Consider the following 16,736-nt stretch of genomic DNA (forward strand, 5'->3'; position numbering starts at 1 on the left):
TTGAAGCTGTCAAACACTGACAATCTGTACTCCAAGTTAATTCCTTCCTGTCAGGATGACTTAGAGATCTCCCCGGAACAGAAAGCTGAATGCTGGAACTTTTGACAGATCACGGCCATTCTACTTTCTGTGCCGGTGAGATGAGGGATTCCCGAGACCTGAGGGAAGGAAGGCTGTAAAGGTATGTAAATGTAAGTAAAACTTCTTTAAACACTTTAAACACACCAAACACACTTACCTCTGCACTCATGCACCCATCACTCACCTGAACACCGGACATCTCAACCCCTCCAAGCCCTTCATCCCGACGGCCCGCCAAGCTAACTTGGCGTGGTTTGGAGCTGTCGGGAATCCCACATTTCAACAATGAAAATAGGGATTTGGCTAAAAACTGCCTGTTAACTACCTGTTAACAGGCAGTTAATTGGCACTAATACCCTTCCCGCCTTGGGGAGGTGGGTCCCAGTGCGGGTCGGGTACCTGCCTCCTTTGAAACTGGCATGGAGGCGGGTTGGGGGCTGGATGGGTTCGTGCCCCCCCCAATTTTGGGATTTTAACCCCCCACACGCCTCCAATCCCGCCTCCACGGCCCAATGAAAATCCTGCCCATAGAGTACAAAAGCAAGGAAGTTATGATGAACCTTTATAAAACACTGGTTCGGCCTCAACTGGAGTAATTTTGGGCACTGCACTTTAGGAAGGATGTGAAGGCCTTAGAGAGGGTGCAGAAAAGATTTACAAGAATGGTTCCAGAGATGAGGGACTTCAGTTATGTGGATAGACGGGAGAAGCTGTGGTTGTTCTCCTTAGAGCAGAGAAGATTGATAGGAGATTTGAAAGAGGTGTTCAAAATCATGAGGGGTTTAGACAGTAGATAGAGAGAAACAGTTCCCATTGGTGGAAGGGTTGAAAACCAGAGGACACAGATTTAGGTGATTGGCAGAAGAATCAAAGGCGACATGAGGAAAAAAAATTTTACGCAGCGAGTCGTTCAGATCTGGAATTCACTGCCTGAAAGGGTGATGGAGGCAGATTCAATTATGGCTTTCAAAAGGGAATTGGATAAGTACCTGAAGGAAAAATATTTGCAGGGCTAGTGGAAAGGGCGGGGGAGTGGGACTAGCTGAAGTGCTCTTGCAGAGAGCCGGCACAGGCTCAACGGGCCAAATGGCCTCCTGCTGTGCTGTAACCATTCTATGATTCTATGGCAGTACGAAATGGCGTGCTGCCTGCATCGGACACAACAGATGCGGGTTAATCGTGCATCGCGATCCCCACACCCATTTTCAGGGCTTATCGAATTTCGCGGCCATTACATTTACTGCATTACCCTTATCTACTCTTTCTGTTACTTCATCAAAGAATTCAAGAAGGTTGGTGAAGCACAACCTTCCCTTTTGAAATTTGTGCCGTTTACTCTTTGTTATATTTTTGGTATCTAGATGTTTTTCTATTACATCTTTGAGTAAAGATTCCATTATCTTTTCTACCACCAACATTAAGCTAACTGGTCTATAGTTCCCTGGACTTGTTCTATCTCCCTTTTTAAATATAGGATTAACACTAGCTGTCTACCTGTCCTCTGGCACTATTCCCTTTTCTAATGAATTGTTATAGATATGTAATAGTGCCTCTGTTATCTCTTTCCTAACTTCTTTTAATATGCGTGGATGCAATCCATCCAGACCAGGGGTTTTATCCTCTCTTAAGTTTGATTAGTTTATCAATTATCTCCCCCTTTCTATCTTAAATGTCATTATATCTTTTTAATCTCTTCTTCTAATGTCCTGCCCACCTCGTTAGTCTCTCTGGTAAATACTGAGGCAAAGTAACTATTCAACATTTCACTGTCATTACCTGTGCGCATCCCTTAGTGGTCTTATCCCTAACCTGATTTTTCTTTTGTTATTTATGTGTCTGTAGAATATGTTACTATTTCTTTTTATATTCCTTGATAATTTAATTTTGTAGTTCTGCTTTGCTTTCCTAATTGTTTTTTGACTTCTTTCCTAGCCTCTTTGTATTCCCTTTTGTCATCCTCTCCTTTATTGTCTATGTACTTAGTGTATGCCTTTCCCTTTAGTTTCAATTTTACCCGTGTCTTTTTATTCATCCATTGTGTTTCATTATTGGCTAGTTTGTTGATGCTTTTTAACTGAATATATTTCTGTTGAGCTCTATTGATCACGGTTTAAAATATTTCCCACTGCTGTTCTATCTCTATTTGTCTGTCAAAACTTTTTCCTTTCATAAGTTGTCACTTGAGATGAAAGAATGTCTTAATAAGCACGTTGATTTTTCTTTTAAAACAAGAGGAAGGTGAAAGTGAAACTGTAAGTATACCCGAGTAGGATATACAAGAACCAGTATTGAAGATAAATATTCAACCGAATGATGTTTTGTTCCTGTTCATTGTGTATGGTGTTTCAATATCACGTTTACAAGTTAGAAACATTTGCTGTACGATGTACCACATGTATAACTGACAATCTTGTATAATTTTTATACATTGATGTAAACTTACGCTCAGTACATATGTTGTTGCATGGAAAAAAATTGCCTTGGATTACTGGTGGTACATATATTTTTAATAGCTGAGCAATTTAAGGTGCCTTGACATTTCCTAGATTCTAGCAGTTATGAAATAATGAGGTGCCAAATTGTTCTGTTTAGAATTCACAGGTTGGCATTTTGCCAGAGTGAAAAAAAGAGGTGTGTGTGTGTTTTGTACGAAACACAAAATTGTTTTCTTAAATAAAAATGAATGTAATGCACCCATGTGGTCCAGAAAATAGTTTTAAAAAAGTACATTTTAAGATGATATTCGGGATAATTTGCTGACTTTGTGCTGCCGGCAGGGAACCTCATCTGGTGGAAATGCCTATCGGAAATTTGGTTGCGCACTATATATGATTTTTCAACCCACTACCAGACCTCAACACAGAATCTAGACTGACACTCCAATACAAGACTGAGGGAGCGCTGCACTGTCAGAGTGAATAAGATATTAACCTGGGGCTTTAGATGGATGTGGAGGACCCTATCATGCTGTTCAAATATGAGTGGAACAGGTGTTGCTGTCCAACATACCTTCCTCAATTAACACCTCAAAAACATATGAATTGGTCGTTCATCTCACTGCTTTTCTGGGATCTTGTGTGCAAATTGGCTCCAGTTTTTGAATCATATATAACAATAATCACTGCAGTTCAGAGTACGCCATTGTCTGGGAAGTACTTTGGGACATTTCCAAGAGATGCGATGAAGAAATTAATCTCTCTTCTGAACTTTATGTAACTAATTTCCTCCCCACCCCCACAAACCCAGATAACAACAACAAAAACTTGTATTTATATAGCACCTTTAACGTAGTAAAACGTCCCAAGGCGCTTCACAGGAGTATTATAAAACAAAATTTGACACCGAGCCACATAAGGAGAAATATGGGCAGATGACCAAAAGCTTGGTCAAAGAGGTAGGTTTTAAGGAGCGTCTCAAAGGAGGAAAGAGAGGTAGAGAGGCGGAGAGGTTTAGGGAAGGAGTTCCGGAGATTAGGACCGAGGCAGCTGAAGGCACGGCCACCAATGATTGAGCAATTAAAATCAGGGATGCTCAAGAGGCCAGGGTTAGAGGAACGCAGATACCTTAGAGGGTTGTGGGGCTGGAGGAGATTACAGAGATAGGGAGGGGCGAGGCCATGGAGGGATTTGAAAACAAGGACGAGAATTTTAAAATCGAGGCGTTGCTTAACTGGGAGCCAATGTAGGTCAGCGAGCACAGGTGTGATGGGTGAATGGGACTTGGTGCGAGTTAGGACATGGGCAGCTGAGTTTTAGATGACCTCAAGTTTACGTAGGGTAGAACGTGGGAGGCTAACCAGGAGTGTGTTGGAATAGTCAAGTCTAGAGATAACAAAGGCATGGATGAGATTATCAGCAGCTGATGAGCTGATGCAAGGGCAGAGACGGGCGATGTTATGGAGGTGGAAATAGTCGTTATGCCGCGGATATGTGGTCGGAAGCTCATTTCAGGAACAAATATGACACCAAAGTTACGAACAGTCTGGTTCAGCTTCAGACAGATGCTAGGGAGAGGGATGGAGTTGATGGCTAAGGAACGGAGTTTGTGGCGGGGACTGAAGACAATGGCTTTGGTTTTTCCAATATTTAGTTGGAGGAAATTTCTGCTCATCCAGTACTGGATGTCGGTCAAGCAGTGTGTCAATTTACAGACAGTGGAGGGGTCGAGAGAAGTGGTGAGGTAGAGCTGGGTGTCGTCAGCGTACATGTGGAAACTGACGCTGTGTTTTTGGATGATGTCGCCAAGGGGCAGCATGGAGATGAGAAATAGGAGGGGGCCAAGGATAGATCCTTGGGGGACACCAGAGATAATGATGCGGGAGCGGGAAGAGAAGCCATTGCAGGTGATTCTCTGGCTACAATTAGATAGGTAAAAATGGAACCAGGCGAGTGCCGTCACACTCAACTGGACGACGGCGGAGAGGTGTTTGAGGAGGATGGAGTGGTCAACCGTTTCAAAGGCTGCAGACAGATCAAGAAGGATGAAGAGGGATAGTTTACCTTTGTCACAGACACATAGGATCCAATTTGTGACTTTGATGAGAGCCGTTTTGATACTGTGGCAAGGGCGGAAACCTGATTGGAGGGATTCAAACATGGAGCTGCAGGAAAGATGGGCATGGATTTGGGAGGCGACAACACGTCCAAGGACTTTGGAGAGGAAAGGGAGGTTGGCGATGGGGCAGTAGTTTGCAAGGATGGAGGGGTCAGGATTGGTTTTCGAGGAGAGGGGTGATAACAGCAGATTTGAAGGAGAGGGGGATAGTACCTAAAGAGAGAGAAATCTGCTAACATGGGAGCTCGAAAAGGAAGTTGGGTGGTCAGCAGTTTAGTGGGAATAGTGTCGAGGGAGCAGGAAGTGGGTCTCATAAACAAGATGAGTGCAGAGAGGTCATGAGGGCTGCTAAAACGATACAGCTATTGACATGGGTTTGCTGATTTTGAGTAATTTAAAGGATATTTTGGGTTATAGAAACATAGAAGATAGGAGCAGGAGTAGGCCATTCGGCCCCTCGAGCCTGCTCTGCCATTCAATGAGATCATGGCTGATCATTCAAATTCAGTACCCTGTCCCTGCCTTCTCCCCATATCCCTTGATTCCTTTAGCCTTAAGAAATATATCTAACTCCTTCTTGAATATATTTAATGATTTGGCCTCCACTGCCTTCTGTGGTAGAGAATTCCACAGGTTCACCACTCTCTGGATGAAGAAATTCCTCCTCATCTCTGTCCTAAATGGCTTACCCCTTATCCTTAGACTGTGACCCCTGGTTCTGGACTCCCGGCCATCGGGAACATCCTTCCTGCATCTAGTCTGTCTAGTCCTGTTAGAATTTTATAAGTTTCAATGAGAGCCCCTCTCATTCTTCTGAACTCCGTTATATTGAAATATAAGTGTCATAGATTTGTTCACTTTATAAATAATACGTGTCAATCAGGATTAATTCATGTTTGAAAGGAATTATTTATTTAACTTACAAGCTAAATCTTGATAACCAGTTACAGTGGTTGTACTGAATGCAGAAAGATTGTAATGCTCAGTTTCTATTGTAGGACCACATATAATAGAAATCTGAGCATTATCAGCTCTCATCCAGCATTGGTCTAATGCCACTGCTGTTGAGGTATCCGGTACAGTCTGCAGACCCAGCTGCCTCCCACTCGCTGATTCTGTGATAGAATAATTTCATCACTGGTATTGTCATTTGTGATTTCTGGTGTCAGTGATATAAATGTTCATTGCACATTTGGACAATCTACTTGTGGCTTTTCATGAAGTGAAATGTTCACAAAATATAAAAATCTTGTAGAAGCTGTTCTGCCATTGTTACAATTTGGACATAGTCCAGATATTTTTCTTCATGTCCAACACTTCCATAGGCATGTCCTCACTCCCTGTTAATGAAATATTGTCTTATGCATGAAATAATCTGAGACAGAGCGAACAATGAACCCATTTGCTATTAAGGTATGAAGTGGAAACAGTAGGTGTTGTCACCATATCCTTCTGATCTCTCTGAATGATGAACAAGTAACAGTCTGACAGACTGTCTTAGCTTCAAATACCAATCATGCTTAGTAAGTGTGTCTCATTTATATTGGGGGTGGACTTCAGAGCAGGCAATTAAAAAAAAAACATGTTTTTTTCCCAAAATCATAATTGTGACTAATTTCCTGACCAGGGATCTTTCCTAGTGTTGAGAGAAGGTCATAACAGAATTAAAACATTTATGGATCTGCATTTATAAAACCTAGCGAGCTGCAACGGTTAGTGTTACTGGTGGCAGCTGTTGTTTGTTGGTGGTAGCAGCGCACCTCTACCAAAGAGTGAGAAAAACTCCTTTTGAGGTCAGTCTCCATGCTGACAGAGGAACTAGTGCTACTGTGGCGGAGCCACTGAATGACTCTGGGCAACTGTACATAATTCCCTTTAACGATGTTCTAACACCAGCCTAAGCCTGTACCATTGTGTTAGACATTACTTTGTTTTGTATATAGTGTTTGTATGCACGGGGCGTGGTCCCTTTAAGAGCGCGGGAAAACACGGGCAAGCGCGATGACGTCACGTCACAAACCACGTGACTGCCCAGGCAGTCCTCGTGGAATCTTCATCTTGTTAAGACCTGTTTTCGTGGCTCTCCTGTATCGATCTCAACAAACTGTTTGCACTCGTTTAGTCTTACATTAAAGACCTGTTTGATTGATCTCCTGAGTCGACCTCAGTTATTAGTTAGGAATTCGTCAATTCCTACATTGGTGACCCCATTTTTTGTGAACTTTTTTCACAAAAAGGACACAGCATGGAAGCCAACGCCGTTTCGCTGAAGCTACCGCAGTTCTGGGAGCAGCAAGCTGACCTCGTGGTTCATTCAGGTCGAGGCCCAATTCGCCCTGAGGGACATCGCTGCGGATCAGACCAAATATCTCTATGTGGTCTCCGCACTCGACAGCTCTACTGCCTCACGGATCGTCAGCCTCCTCGAGAACCCTCCAACGGAGCGCAAGTATGAAACCCTCAAGGCGCGGTTGCTGCAAGTTTTCGGGCTGACTAAAGCGGAGCGCGCCCGTCGATTGCTCGCTATGCCCGGGCTCGGGGACTCCAAGCCTTCAGAGTTAATGAGGCAAATGCTCACACTCCTTGGCTCCGAACCGGAATGCTTCCTATTCCGTGAAATATTCCTCAGCCAGCTACCGGAACAGGTGCAAGCCGCCCTGGCCAGATCCGAAGTTGAGGACTGCGCAGCACTCGCGGCAGAGGCGGACAAAATTTTTGCGGTTACTTAGCAGTACTGCGCCGCCACGAGGCGCCCATCACCTGCAGACGCCGTCCCAGCTCGTCCGCCTGCTGGGCTGTGTTTCTACCATGCGCAGTTTGGCGCGAAAGCGAGATGTTGCCGCCCTCCCTGGAGCTTCCCCCAAAAACAAAAACAACTATGACCACCGAGGAACGGGTCTAACGGGCGCCCCGCGACCGCGATGGTGATCGGCAACGCGGGCAAGTTGCTGTTTATCACCGATACTCTCTCCGGTCATCGTTTTCTGTGCGGCACCGGGGCGCAGTGCAGCATATTACCCGCGTCCGCCCTCGATGTACAGACCGGGATTCACGGCCTCACCCTTGAAGCGGCCAATGACGGAGCGATTCGGACCTTCGGCAGACGGCGGGTGCAGTTGTGTTTCGGGGACCAACGTTTTTACTGGGAGTTTGTGACGGCCAAGGTTTCGAAACCCATTCTCGGCGCGGATTTCCTGTGCGCCAACAGCCTCCTGGTTGATGTGAGGAACCGGCGGTTGATCAACGTGGCAACTTTTCATTCTATCCCTTGTTACCGCAGTAACACTACGCCACGCACTGCCGCCTGTGCTTTTCCAGCTCCGGATGAGTTCGCTCGCCTGCTCGGCGAATTCCCCGACCTGACAAGACCCACGTTCTCCTCCAGAGCCACAAAACATGGTGTGGAACACCACATCACCACCAACGGCCCCCCGGTCTACGTGCGGGCCCGGTGCCTGGAACCTGGCAAGCTGGCGGTCGCAAAAGCGGAGTTCACGACCATGGAACGGTTAGGGATTATTCGCCGGTCGAATAGTCCCTGGTCTTCACCCCTCCACATCGTCCCGAAGTCTGGCGGCGAATGGCGGCCATGCAGTGACTATCGACGCCTAAACGACGCCACCACTCCTGATCAGTACCCGATCCCCCACATCCAGGATTTCTCCGCCCATTTGGCAGGGAACACTGTCTTCTTAAAAGTCGACCTCGTCCGGGGCTACCACCAGGTCCCCGTTCATCCCCAAGACGTCCAGAAGACTGCAGTCATCACCCCATTCGGCCTTTTCGAGTTTTTAAGAATGCCGTTTGGGCTAAAGAACGCCGCCCAGGCTTTCCAACGCCTGATGGACTCCGTGCTGCGGGACCTCAAGTTCCTCTTCGTCTATCTGGACGATATTCTCATTGCCAGTCCCACTAAAGAAGAACACATCTGTCACCTTCGCACCCTTTTTCGACGTCTCAGCCAACACGGCCTGATTATCAACCTGGCCAGATGTCAGTTCGGCCTGCAACAAATTGATTTCCTGGGGCATCGCATCACTTCAGAGGGAGCGGTTCCTTTACAAGCGAAGGTAGAGGCGATGACGTCCTTTCCACGCACGCAAACCAGTAAGGCCCTGCAGGAATTCCTAGGCATGGTAAACTTTTACCACCGTTTCGTGCCTAAGGCAGCACTACTCATGCAGCCCCTGTACGAGGCCCTCAAGGGCAAGACTGGCAAAGATACGGTAGACTGGACGGTTGACATGGCCCGGGCGTTCGCCGACACCAAAAGCGCCTTGGCCAATGCGACTATGCTGGCACACCCACTGCCAGGAGCCACCATCGCCCTCACCACCGATGCGTCAGACTACGCAGTCAGCGCCGTGCAAGAGCAGTGGGTGAACGGGATGTGGCAGCCGTTGGCATTCTTCAGCCGTCACCTACGGCGGAACGAGAGAGTGTATAGCACGTTCGACCGAGAGTTGCTCGCTCTTTTCCTGGCCATCCGCCATTTTTGCTTCCTCCTGGAAGGACGTCCCTTCACCGCCTTCGTGGACCATAAGCCGCTCACCATCGCCATGGCCAAGACCGCCGAACCGTGGTCATCCCGACAGTAACGTCAACTGACCTACACATCCAAGTTCACCACGGATATACAGCACGTGGCCGGTAAGGACAACCTGGTGGCCGACTGCCTCTCCTGCGCGACCGTCAATACGGTTCATTTAGGCATCGATTACGCCCTCATGGCAGCGGATCAAACCTCGGACCCAGAAGTCCAGGCCTACAGAACCACCGTCACTGGCCTCCAGTTGGCCGACGTCAAGTTCCATGCGGCAGGTACCACGCTCTTGTGTGATGTCTCCGTACGGGACCCTCGCCATGTTGTACCGGCCGTCTGGCGCCGCAAAGTGTTCGACGCCACACATGGGTTGTCACACCCAGGAATGAAGGCCTCTCAGAAGCTGATGTCAGCCAAATTCGTATGGCATGGCATGCACAAGGATGTCCGTGACTGGACCAACACCTGCGTGGTCTGCCAAAAAGCCAAAGTACAGCGTCACATCAAAGCTCCGTTGGCCACCTTCACAGTTCCGGAGCGACGGTTTGACCATGTCAATGTGGACCTGGTGGGTCCACTCCCACCCTCCCATGGTTTTTCACACATCCTGACCATGGTTGACCGCACCACCAGATGGCCAGAGGCAGTTCCCCTATCATCCACTACTTAGGCGGACGTGGCCAGGGCATTCATTTCCACCTGGGTCGCCCGTTTCAGAGTGCCCGCTGATATTTCTTCAGTCAGGGAACTACAGTTTTCCTCTGAACTCTGGAATGCAGTGGCCCAAGGACTCGGTGTCAAATTACGCCGCACCACAGCCTACCATCCACAGGCGAATGGTCTCTGAACGTTTCCACCGGTCACTGAAAGCCGCCCTGCGGGCCAGCCTCCAGGACGCTGGATGGGCAGACAAGCTACCGTGGGTCCTGTTGGGTCTTCGCACGGCCCCCAAAGAAGACCTTCACTTGTCACCCGCGGAGCTGGTGTACGGTCAACCGCTGCGAGCCCCAGGGGATTTCCTACCAGAATCGACGAAGCCTTGGTCCGCGTCTGACCAGCTTACTAGTCACCAAGAGGTGGCCAGTTGTTTCGCGCCGGTGCCCACTTCGCACCACGGGCTGCAGAGTTCGCACGTTCCAACGGGGCTTCACAAGGCAGAATACGTCTTTATTTGCCACGATGCTCATAGGGATCCACTCAAGGCCCCATATACTGGTCCCTTCCGCGTGTTGGAGGCAGGGGACAAAACCTTCAAGGTAGATGTCGGTGGTAAACCGGACCACATTTCAGTCGATTGATTAAAGCCGGCACATCTGGACCTCGATCACCCCGTCGAGACAGCACAACCGCCGAGACGAGGTCGGCCACCCATCGCCGTTACGGCAGACCAAGCGCAACCGCCCGCCAGCCGCCCAGCAGCCTCCACCTCAGGAGTACAGGAGCCGTTCCGACAGGCTCATCAGACCCCCTCACCGTTTGACTTTGTCCGTTAAAGCGAATTCTGGGGGGGCGCATGTGGCGGAGCCACTGAATGACTCTGGGCAACTGTATATAATTCCCTTTAACGATGTTCTAACACCAGCCTAAGCCTGTACCATTGTGTTAGACATTACTTTGTTTTGTATATAGTGTTTGTATGCACGGGGTGTGGCCCCTTTAAGAGCGCGGGAAAACACGGGCAAACGCGATGACGTCACGTCGCAAACCACGTGACTGCCCAGGCAATCCTCATGGAATCTCCATCTTGTTAAGACCTGTTTTCGTGGCTCTCCTGTATCGATCTCATCAAACTGTTTGAACTTGTTTAGTCTTACATTAAAAACCTGTTTGATTGATCTCCTGAGTCGACCTCAGTTATTAGTTAGGAATTCATCAATTCCTACACTACCGCATTTAAATCACAGCATTGCTGTTGATGTTAGGGCTGCCAGTGGCAAACAGTGATGTAACATAAATAAGTATAAGGGGGGGAAATTTGCTTGTGCCCCCTTTGGGGCAATAACTTCACTGGGATGCTACTTTTAGTAGTTAGCGCCCCCATGCCCGAAATTCAATGGTAGCACCCCAAGCAGGAGGTGGGCCGCTACTGGAAGTGCTCCCCCTCCCTCTTGGGGCGCTCCCATTGAAATCGAGGCACTACATGCAGCAGCACCACACGTGCCAGCATGTAGCGCCGCGGTACTGCAGGCCTCCCTCCCCTGATTAAAGGGGAGGGGCCTAGTGCAGCGTGCACCGGGGCCCTGCTGGACCACTGGGGAGCAGGATGCCAGCAAAAGAGACCTGACGGATCATGGCCGGCACCCCGCAGAGGAGGCCAGAGGGGGCAGGTGCTGGCAAGCGGCCCAAAAAAATGGCCGCCCGGCACCTGCCCTTTAATTATCTCCACCCTGGCCGCAAAAATGCCACCCTGACCCTGTTGGACATAGCGTCAGGTGGTAGGTCAGGGGGCGCGAGCCAAGTTTGCGAGCGGGGCGCTGTGCACAGTGATGACGTCATCGCCGGAGACGCAACACCGTGGGGTGCGACCGGCTGCCATCGCTGCTAACCTACCGCTGAATTTCACGGGAGGTGTTAGTGGCGCTGTGCCCAGGCGCTAGTTGCTTTGCGCCCTTTAGTGCAAAGCAACAGAATATTTCCCCCTAAGTGTTGCAAGGCTGCAGAATTGAAACATATCAGGGTCTATTTTCTTTCTCCTCTTCCATCTCCCTGCCCCGCAAGACACATGCCTAAATGTGGATGTAAAGCCGAGTGCAAGTAGCTTGCACTTTACATCCAAGTGCAAAATTCTGAATTGCCAACTGGAGTTGGAGTTTAGAAGAATGAGAGGGGATCTCATTGAAACTTATAAAATTCTAACAGGACTAGACAGACTAGATGCTGGAAGGGTGTTCCCGATGGTCAGGGAGTCCAGAACCAGGGGTCACAATCTAAGGATAAGGGGTAAGCCATTTAGGACAGAGATGAGGAGGAATTTCTTCACCCAGAGAGTGGTGAACCTGTGGAATTCTCTACCACAGAGGACGGTGGAGGCCAATTCATTAAATATATTCAAGAAGGAGTTGGATATATTTCTTAAGGCTAAAGGGATCAAGGGATATGGGGAGAAGGCAGGGACAGGGTACTGAATTTGGACGATCAGCCATGATCTCATTGAATGGCGGAGCAGGCTCGAGGGGCTGAATGGCCTACTCCTGCTCCTATCTTCTATGTTTCTATGCTTCCCCCCTCTCCCTGCACATCCTGATTTCAGCCTCCCTGATCCACCGGGACCCCACCCTTTGGCCTCCTATCCTTTCTTGATCGGAATGTAACCCAGCCTTGAGAACTGCCTGGAGCTGATGAAGAGGTGTGTTGGTTATTGGGGATCTTTTCAGTAATGAGTAGCAAAAAAACCCCAGTGTAATGTACAACACAATGTATAAATTCAGACTATAGTATTAAAAGATGAATAAAGCACTCTTAAATTTCACAATTACCATTTCACAAAGTGAAATAAATCTATAAATTATGCTAGTTAATTTTAAAGTATATGAGGGTGCTCCTTGTACAATAGATTTGATGGTAGCTGAAGGAAAATGCAGTTGATTTCTCTGGTGTTCATTACACTGGTTGTGTGAATACCACCAGCACAACTTCAGATCAATCTGGGATCTGATTAGTAGTCTTGTGTTTGCAGCACAAAATTGAAAACTGATCGTCAGTTCAAGGATTTTGATTAGTGAGTCTCCAAGACTGTATTAACCAGGCAGAGGCTGAACTTAAACGAACCTATTGAGATTCCATCATTTTGCAGAGCAAATTGCAATGATGCATCAGTTTTATTGAGCCCTGGGAAATATCTGGAACTGATGAAGAGATGAGTTAGTTATTCAAGAAATTGTCAGTTGTGAGTAGTAAAGAAATATAATAGAATAGTATATTTCAAAGTCCTGGTTTGTGCCAGTGACAGAAGCTGATAAAAATGTCACACTGGGAAAGTCGAGTGGAAATGCATTCCATGTAAAATAAAACATTTGTGTCCAAACCAAAACAGGGTACGAGTAGATGGGAACATGCAGCTGCAGCTGCCACATAGAAAAGGCCAGTTCTAGCAGAACAGCAGGAATGTTAGCCTGCTTAATATTTTTTGAATTTTTTTTTTATTTGTAAACAGTAGTGAAAAAATGATAAGAGCTTAGCAGGCATTGCATACATCAGAGGAAACAAGCCCAAAACCTACCTCTTTGACCAAGCTTTTGATCATCTGTCCTAATACTGTATCTCCCTGTGTGGCTCAGTGTCAAGTTTTGTCTGATAACGCTTCTGTGAAGCACCTTGGAATGTTTTTACTATGTTAAAGGCGCTATATAAATGCAAATTGTAGTAGCATTATATACTACTTCCCACCAAGAGTGATCACCGAGGGAGGCAATAGACGACTCCATGTTTTCCTTCTATTGTTGCATATGTAGCATATGGTTTTTGCAAGGTACGAGAGTGATGTAATACATATTTTTAAGAAAAGATTGCATTTATATAGCACCTTTTAGGATGTCTCAAGCTGTATTAAAGCCAATGAAGTATATTGAAGAGGTCCTGTTGTATTGTAGAAAACGCGGCAGCCAATTTGCACACAGCAAGGTCCCACAAACAGCAACGTGATTGGTCAAGCAAGATTTTCAAAAGGGAAAGTCTTGCTTGACCAACCTCATTAAATTTTTTGAAGAGGTAACAGAGAGAATAGATAAGGGTAGTGCAGTAGATGTAATTTATCTAGATTTTCAAAAGGCCTTCAATAAGGTACCACATAATAGACTAATAAAGTCAGAGAATGCGGAGTCAGGGGACAAGTAGCAGAATGGATAGCTATTCACAGTGGCAGAAGGTGGGTAGTGGTGTTCCACAAGGATCAATGCTGGAACCACTGTTGTTCACAATTTAAATTAGCGATTTAGATTTTGGAATCAAAAACACAATTTCTAAATTTGCGGATAACACCAAATTGGGGGGGGGGCTAGTTAATACTGAGGAGGACTGCAACAAATTACAGGAAGACGTTAATAAACTTGCAGAATGGGCATATAATTGGCAAACGAAATTCAACACAGATAAATGTGAGGTATTACATTTTGCTAGGAAGAATAGGGAGGTCACTTGTTACTTGGAGGGTGCAAGTCTGGGTGGGAAAGAGGTGCAAAGGAATCTCGGAGTACAAATACACAAATCACTAAAAGTAGCGACACAGGTTAATAAGGCCATAAAAAAGCAAACCAAGCACTAGGGTTTATTTCGAGAGGGATAGAATTGAAAAGTAGTGAAATTATGCTAAATTTGTATCGAACCTTGGTTAGACCATACTTGGAGTACTGTGTACAATTCTGGTTGCCATATTATAAAAAGGATATAGAGGCACTGGAAAGGGCACAGTTAAGATTTACAAGGATGATACCAGAAATGCGAGGGTACACCTATCAGGAACGGATGAACAGGCTGGGCCTCTTTTCGCTTGAGAAAGTCTGAGGAGTGACCTAATAGAGGTCTTTAAAATCATGAAAGGTTTTGATAGAATGGATACAGAGAGAGTGTTTCCACTTGTGGGGAAGAGCATAACTAGAGGCCATCAGACTATAAGATAGTCACCAAGAAATCAAATAGGGAATTCAGAAGAAACTTCTTTACCCAGAGAGTGGTGAGAGTGTGGAACTCGCTACCACAGGGAGTAGTTGAGGCAAATAGTATAGATGCATTTAAGAGGAGGCTAGATAAGCATATGAGAGAAGGGAATAGAGGGTTATGCTGATAGAGTTAGAAGAGGAAAGACGGGAGGAGGCTCGAGTGAAGCATAAACACCGGTATGGACTGGTTGAACCGAATGGCCTGTTTCTGTGCGTCTATCCCATGTAAACCTATGTTGCTAGCCTCAGATAAAAACTTCAGAGATACAGGTGAAGAATAGCTCGTACAAAAACAAAATACTGCGGATGCTGGAAATCTGCAATAAAAACAGAAAATGCTGGAAATACTCAGCAGGTCAGGCAGCATCTGTGGAGAGAGAAACAGTTAATGTTTCAGGTTGATGACCTTTTGTCAGAAGACGAGCTAATGTTGGTTTCCACATTATGGAGCGGGGGTGGAATGGAAAAATTGTTATGTTAATCTGTCACTTAACAGTTTATCATTTTAGTTTTTGTACCAAGTGGCAACATTGTTTCAAAACAGTATCAATAAAGTCATACCACGCCATTAATACATGAATGGAGTTACATTGTTCAGTATTTGACACTAGAGTTTATGCAACAAAGCATTTTATATGTAAAAAGACTTACGCTTCATTATTGTTTATTTTTTGTTACAGGTCTTTTCAGATGCACACAGTAAAAGTGTAAGGCCAGTGGGGAAGTGATCATTGCTAATCATCCCATGGCTCCAATAAAGAGCAATCGGATTTGGACATTTTTAGTTGGTGTTCATGGATTCTTTGTGTTGGTCGGAGGAGATAGGAGCAGTGGATCATCTGTTTTGCTGGAGCACTTGCAGTGTCAACGAGCAGAGCATCCTGTTGTAACTCATAGAGGTGAGTGAGTACGCTTTGCGTCTGTCAGCAGAGTGAATGGGAGGGCAAATGATACAATTTTACAGAATTGCTGTTTTTGCATAAGAAATCATTCCTTTAAAACCTTTCATATGCAATATAATTTGCTACTGAGTAGAACTAATGAAGTTAAAATGTAATATCCTGCTGATTTTGTACAGAGGAGAACCCTCTTTCTGCTGATACCCCAAACAAAACATGTTGGTGATTTATTTTGCCTGCCAGAGTGAATGTTATTAGTATTTAGAAGTGAAATACTTTCTCATTTTAGGCACCTAAGTGGTAATTTTCTGACCGTGTGTTCCAGGTGGGAAGCATTGCCTGCCCTGAGCACATATGGGAAAAAACTGGCAAGTGCTGTGCCCGTTTTATTGACCTTTTGTCCATTTTCTTCTGATAATGCTCCTGTGAAGCACCATGGGACGTTTCCCGCATTAAAGGCGCTATATAAATGCAAGATGTTGTTCTTTTAAATACTTGTCCCCAGCAGGTGGGACTGGTAAAATTACCCCCTCTTCCCCACTGTCCGCTTCAAGCATTCCCAGGTCAAGAATGGCATTGTCAGTTGCAGAGTAAACTTTTCTCTGTTCTTCTGACCACAATGTGCCGTAGTTCCAATGCCACAGGAGCATCTCCGAAATCTGTGACTAAAACAAAACAATCATTTTCCACACTAGCCGCCCTTTTGCTATTCTGAGTCACATTGCCAATTAATGTCATAACAGTTTTGTACTGTGGGCCTACAGCCACTAGGAACTGGGTTGAGGATGCCCAAACTTATTTCATGAACAGAGACTGGCTTTCATCTCCTCAGTCTGGCCGGGATTCAAACCCACGTTCCAGAGGTGAAAATATTAAATTTACTTTAAAATGAAAAAGAAAGTGCAAGATAGAAGTTCATAATGTAGCAGAGATAGTGCATTGCTCCCATGATTAGAATTTTCCTGTATACTAGAGTTTCCCTGTCTTCTATTTTCCCTGCACCAT

General features: G+C 46.2%; 1 protein-coding gene across 1 annotated transcript in view; it reads left to right on the forward strand.

The window, feature by feature from the left end:
- Positions 1-16,736, forward strand: part of sema5a (sema domain, seven thrombospondin repeats (type 1 and type 1-like), transmembrane domain (TM) and short cytoplasmic domain, (semaphorin) 5A) — a 394,308-nt gene that overhangs the window by 131,533 nt on the left and 246,039 nt on the right. The window contains exon 2 of the mRNA XM_085988245.1: positions 15,513-15,731. Coding sequence (XP_085844371.1) covers positions 15,578-15,731 — 154 coding nt within the window. The 5' untranslated portion in view covers positions 15,513-15,577. The remainder of the gene's footprint in view (positions 1-15,512; positions 15,732-16,736) is intronic.

This window comes from Somniosus microcephalus, chromosome 5 (assembly GCF_052327205.1).
Source record: "Somniosus microcephalus isolate GS21.2 chromosome 5, FLI_Smic_1.0, whole genome shotgun sequence".
Classification (NCBI taxonomy): Eukaryota; Metazoa; Chordata; class Chondrichthyes; order Squaliformes; family Somniosidae; genus Somniosus; species Somniosus microcephalus.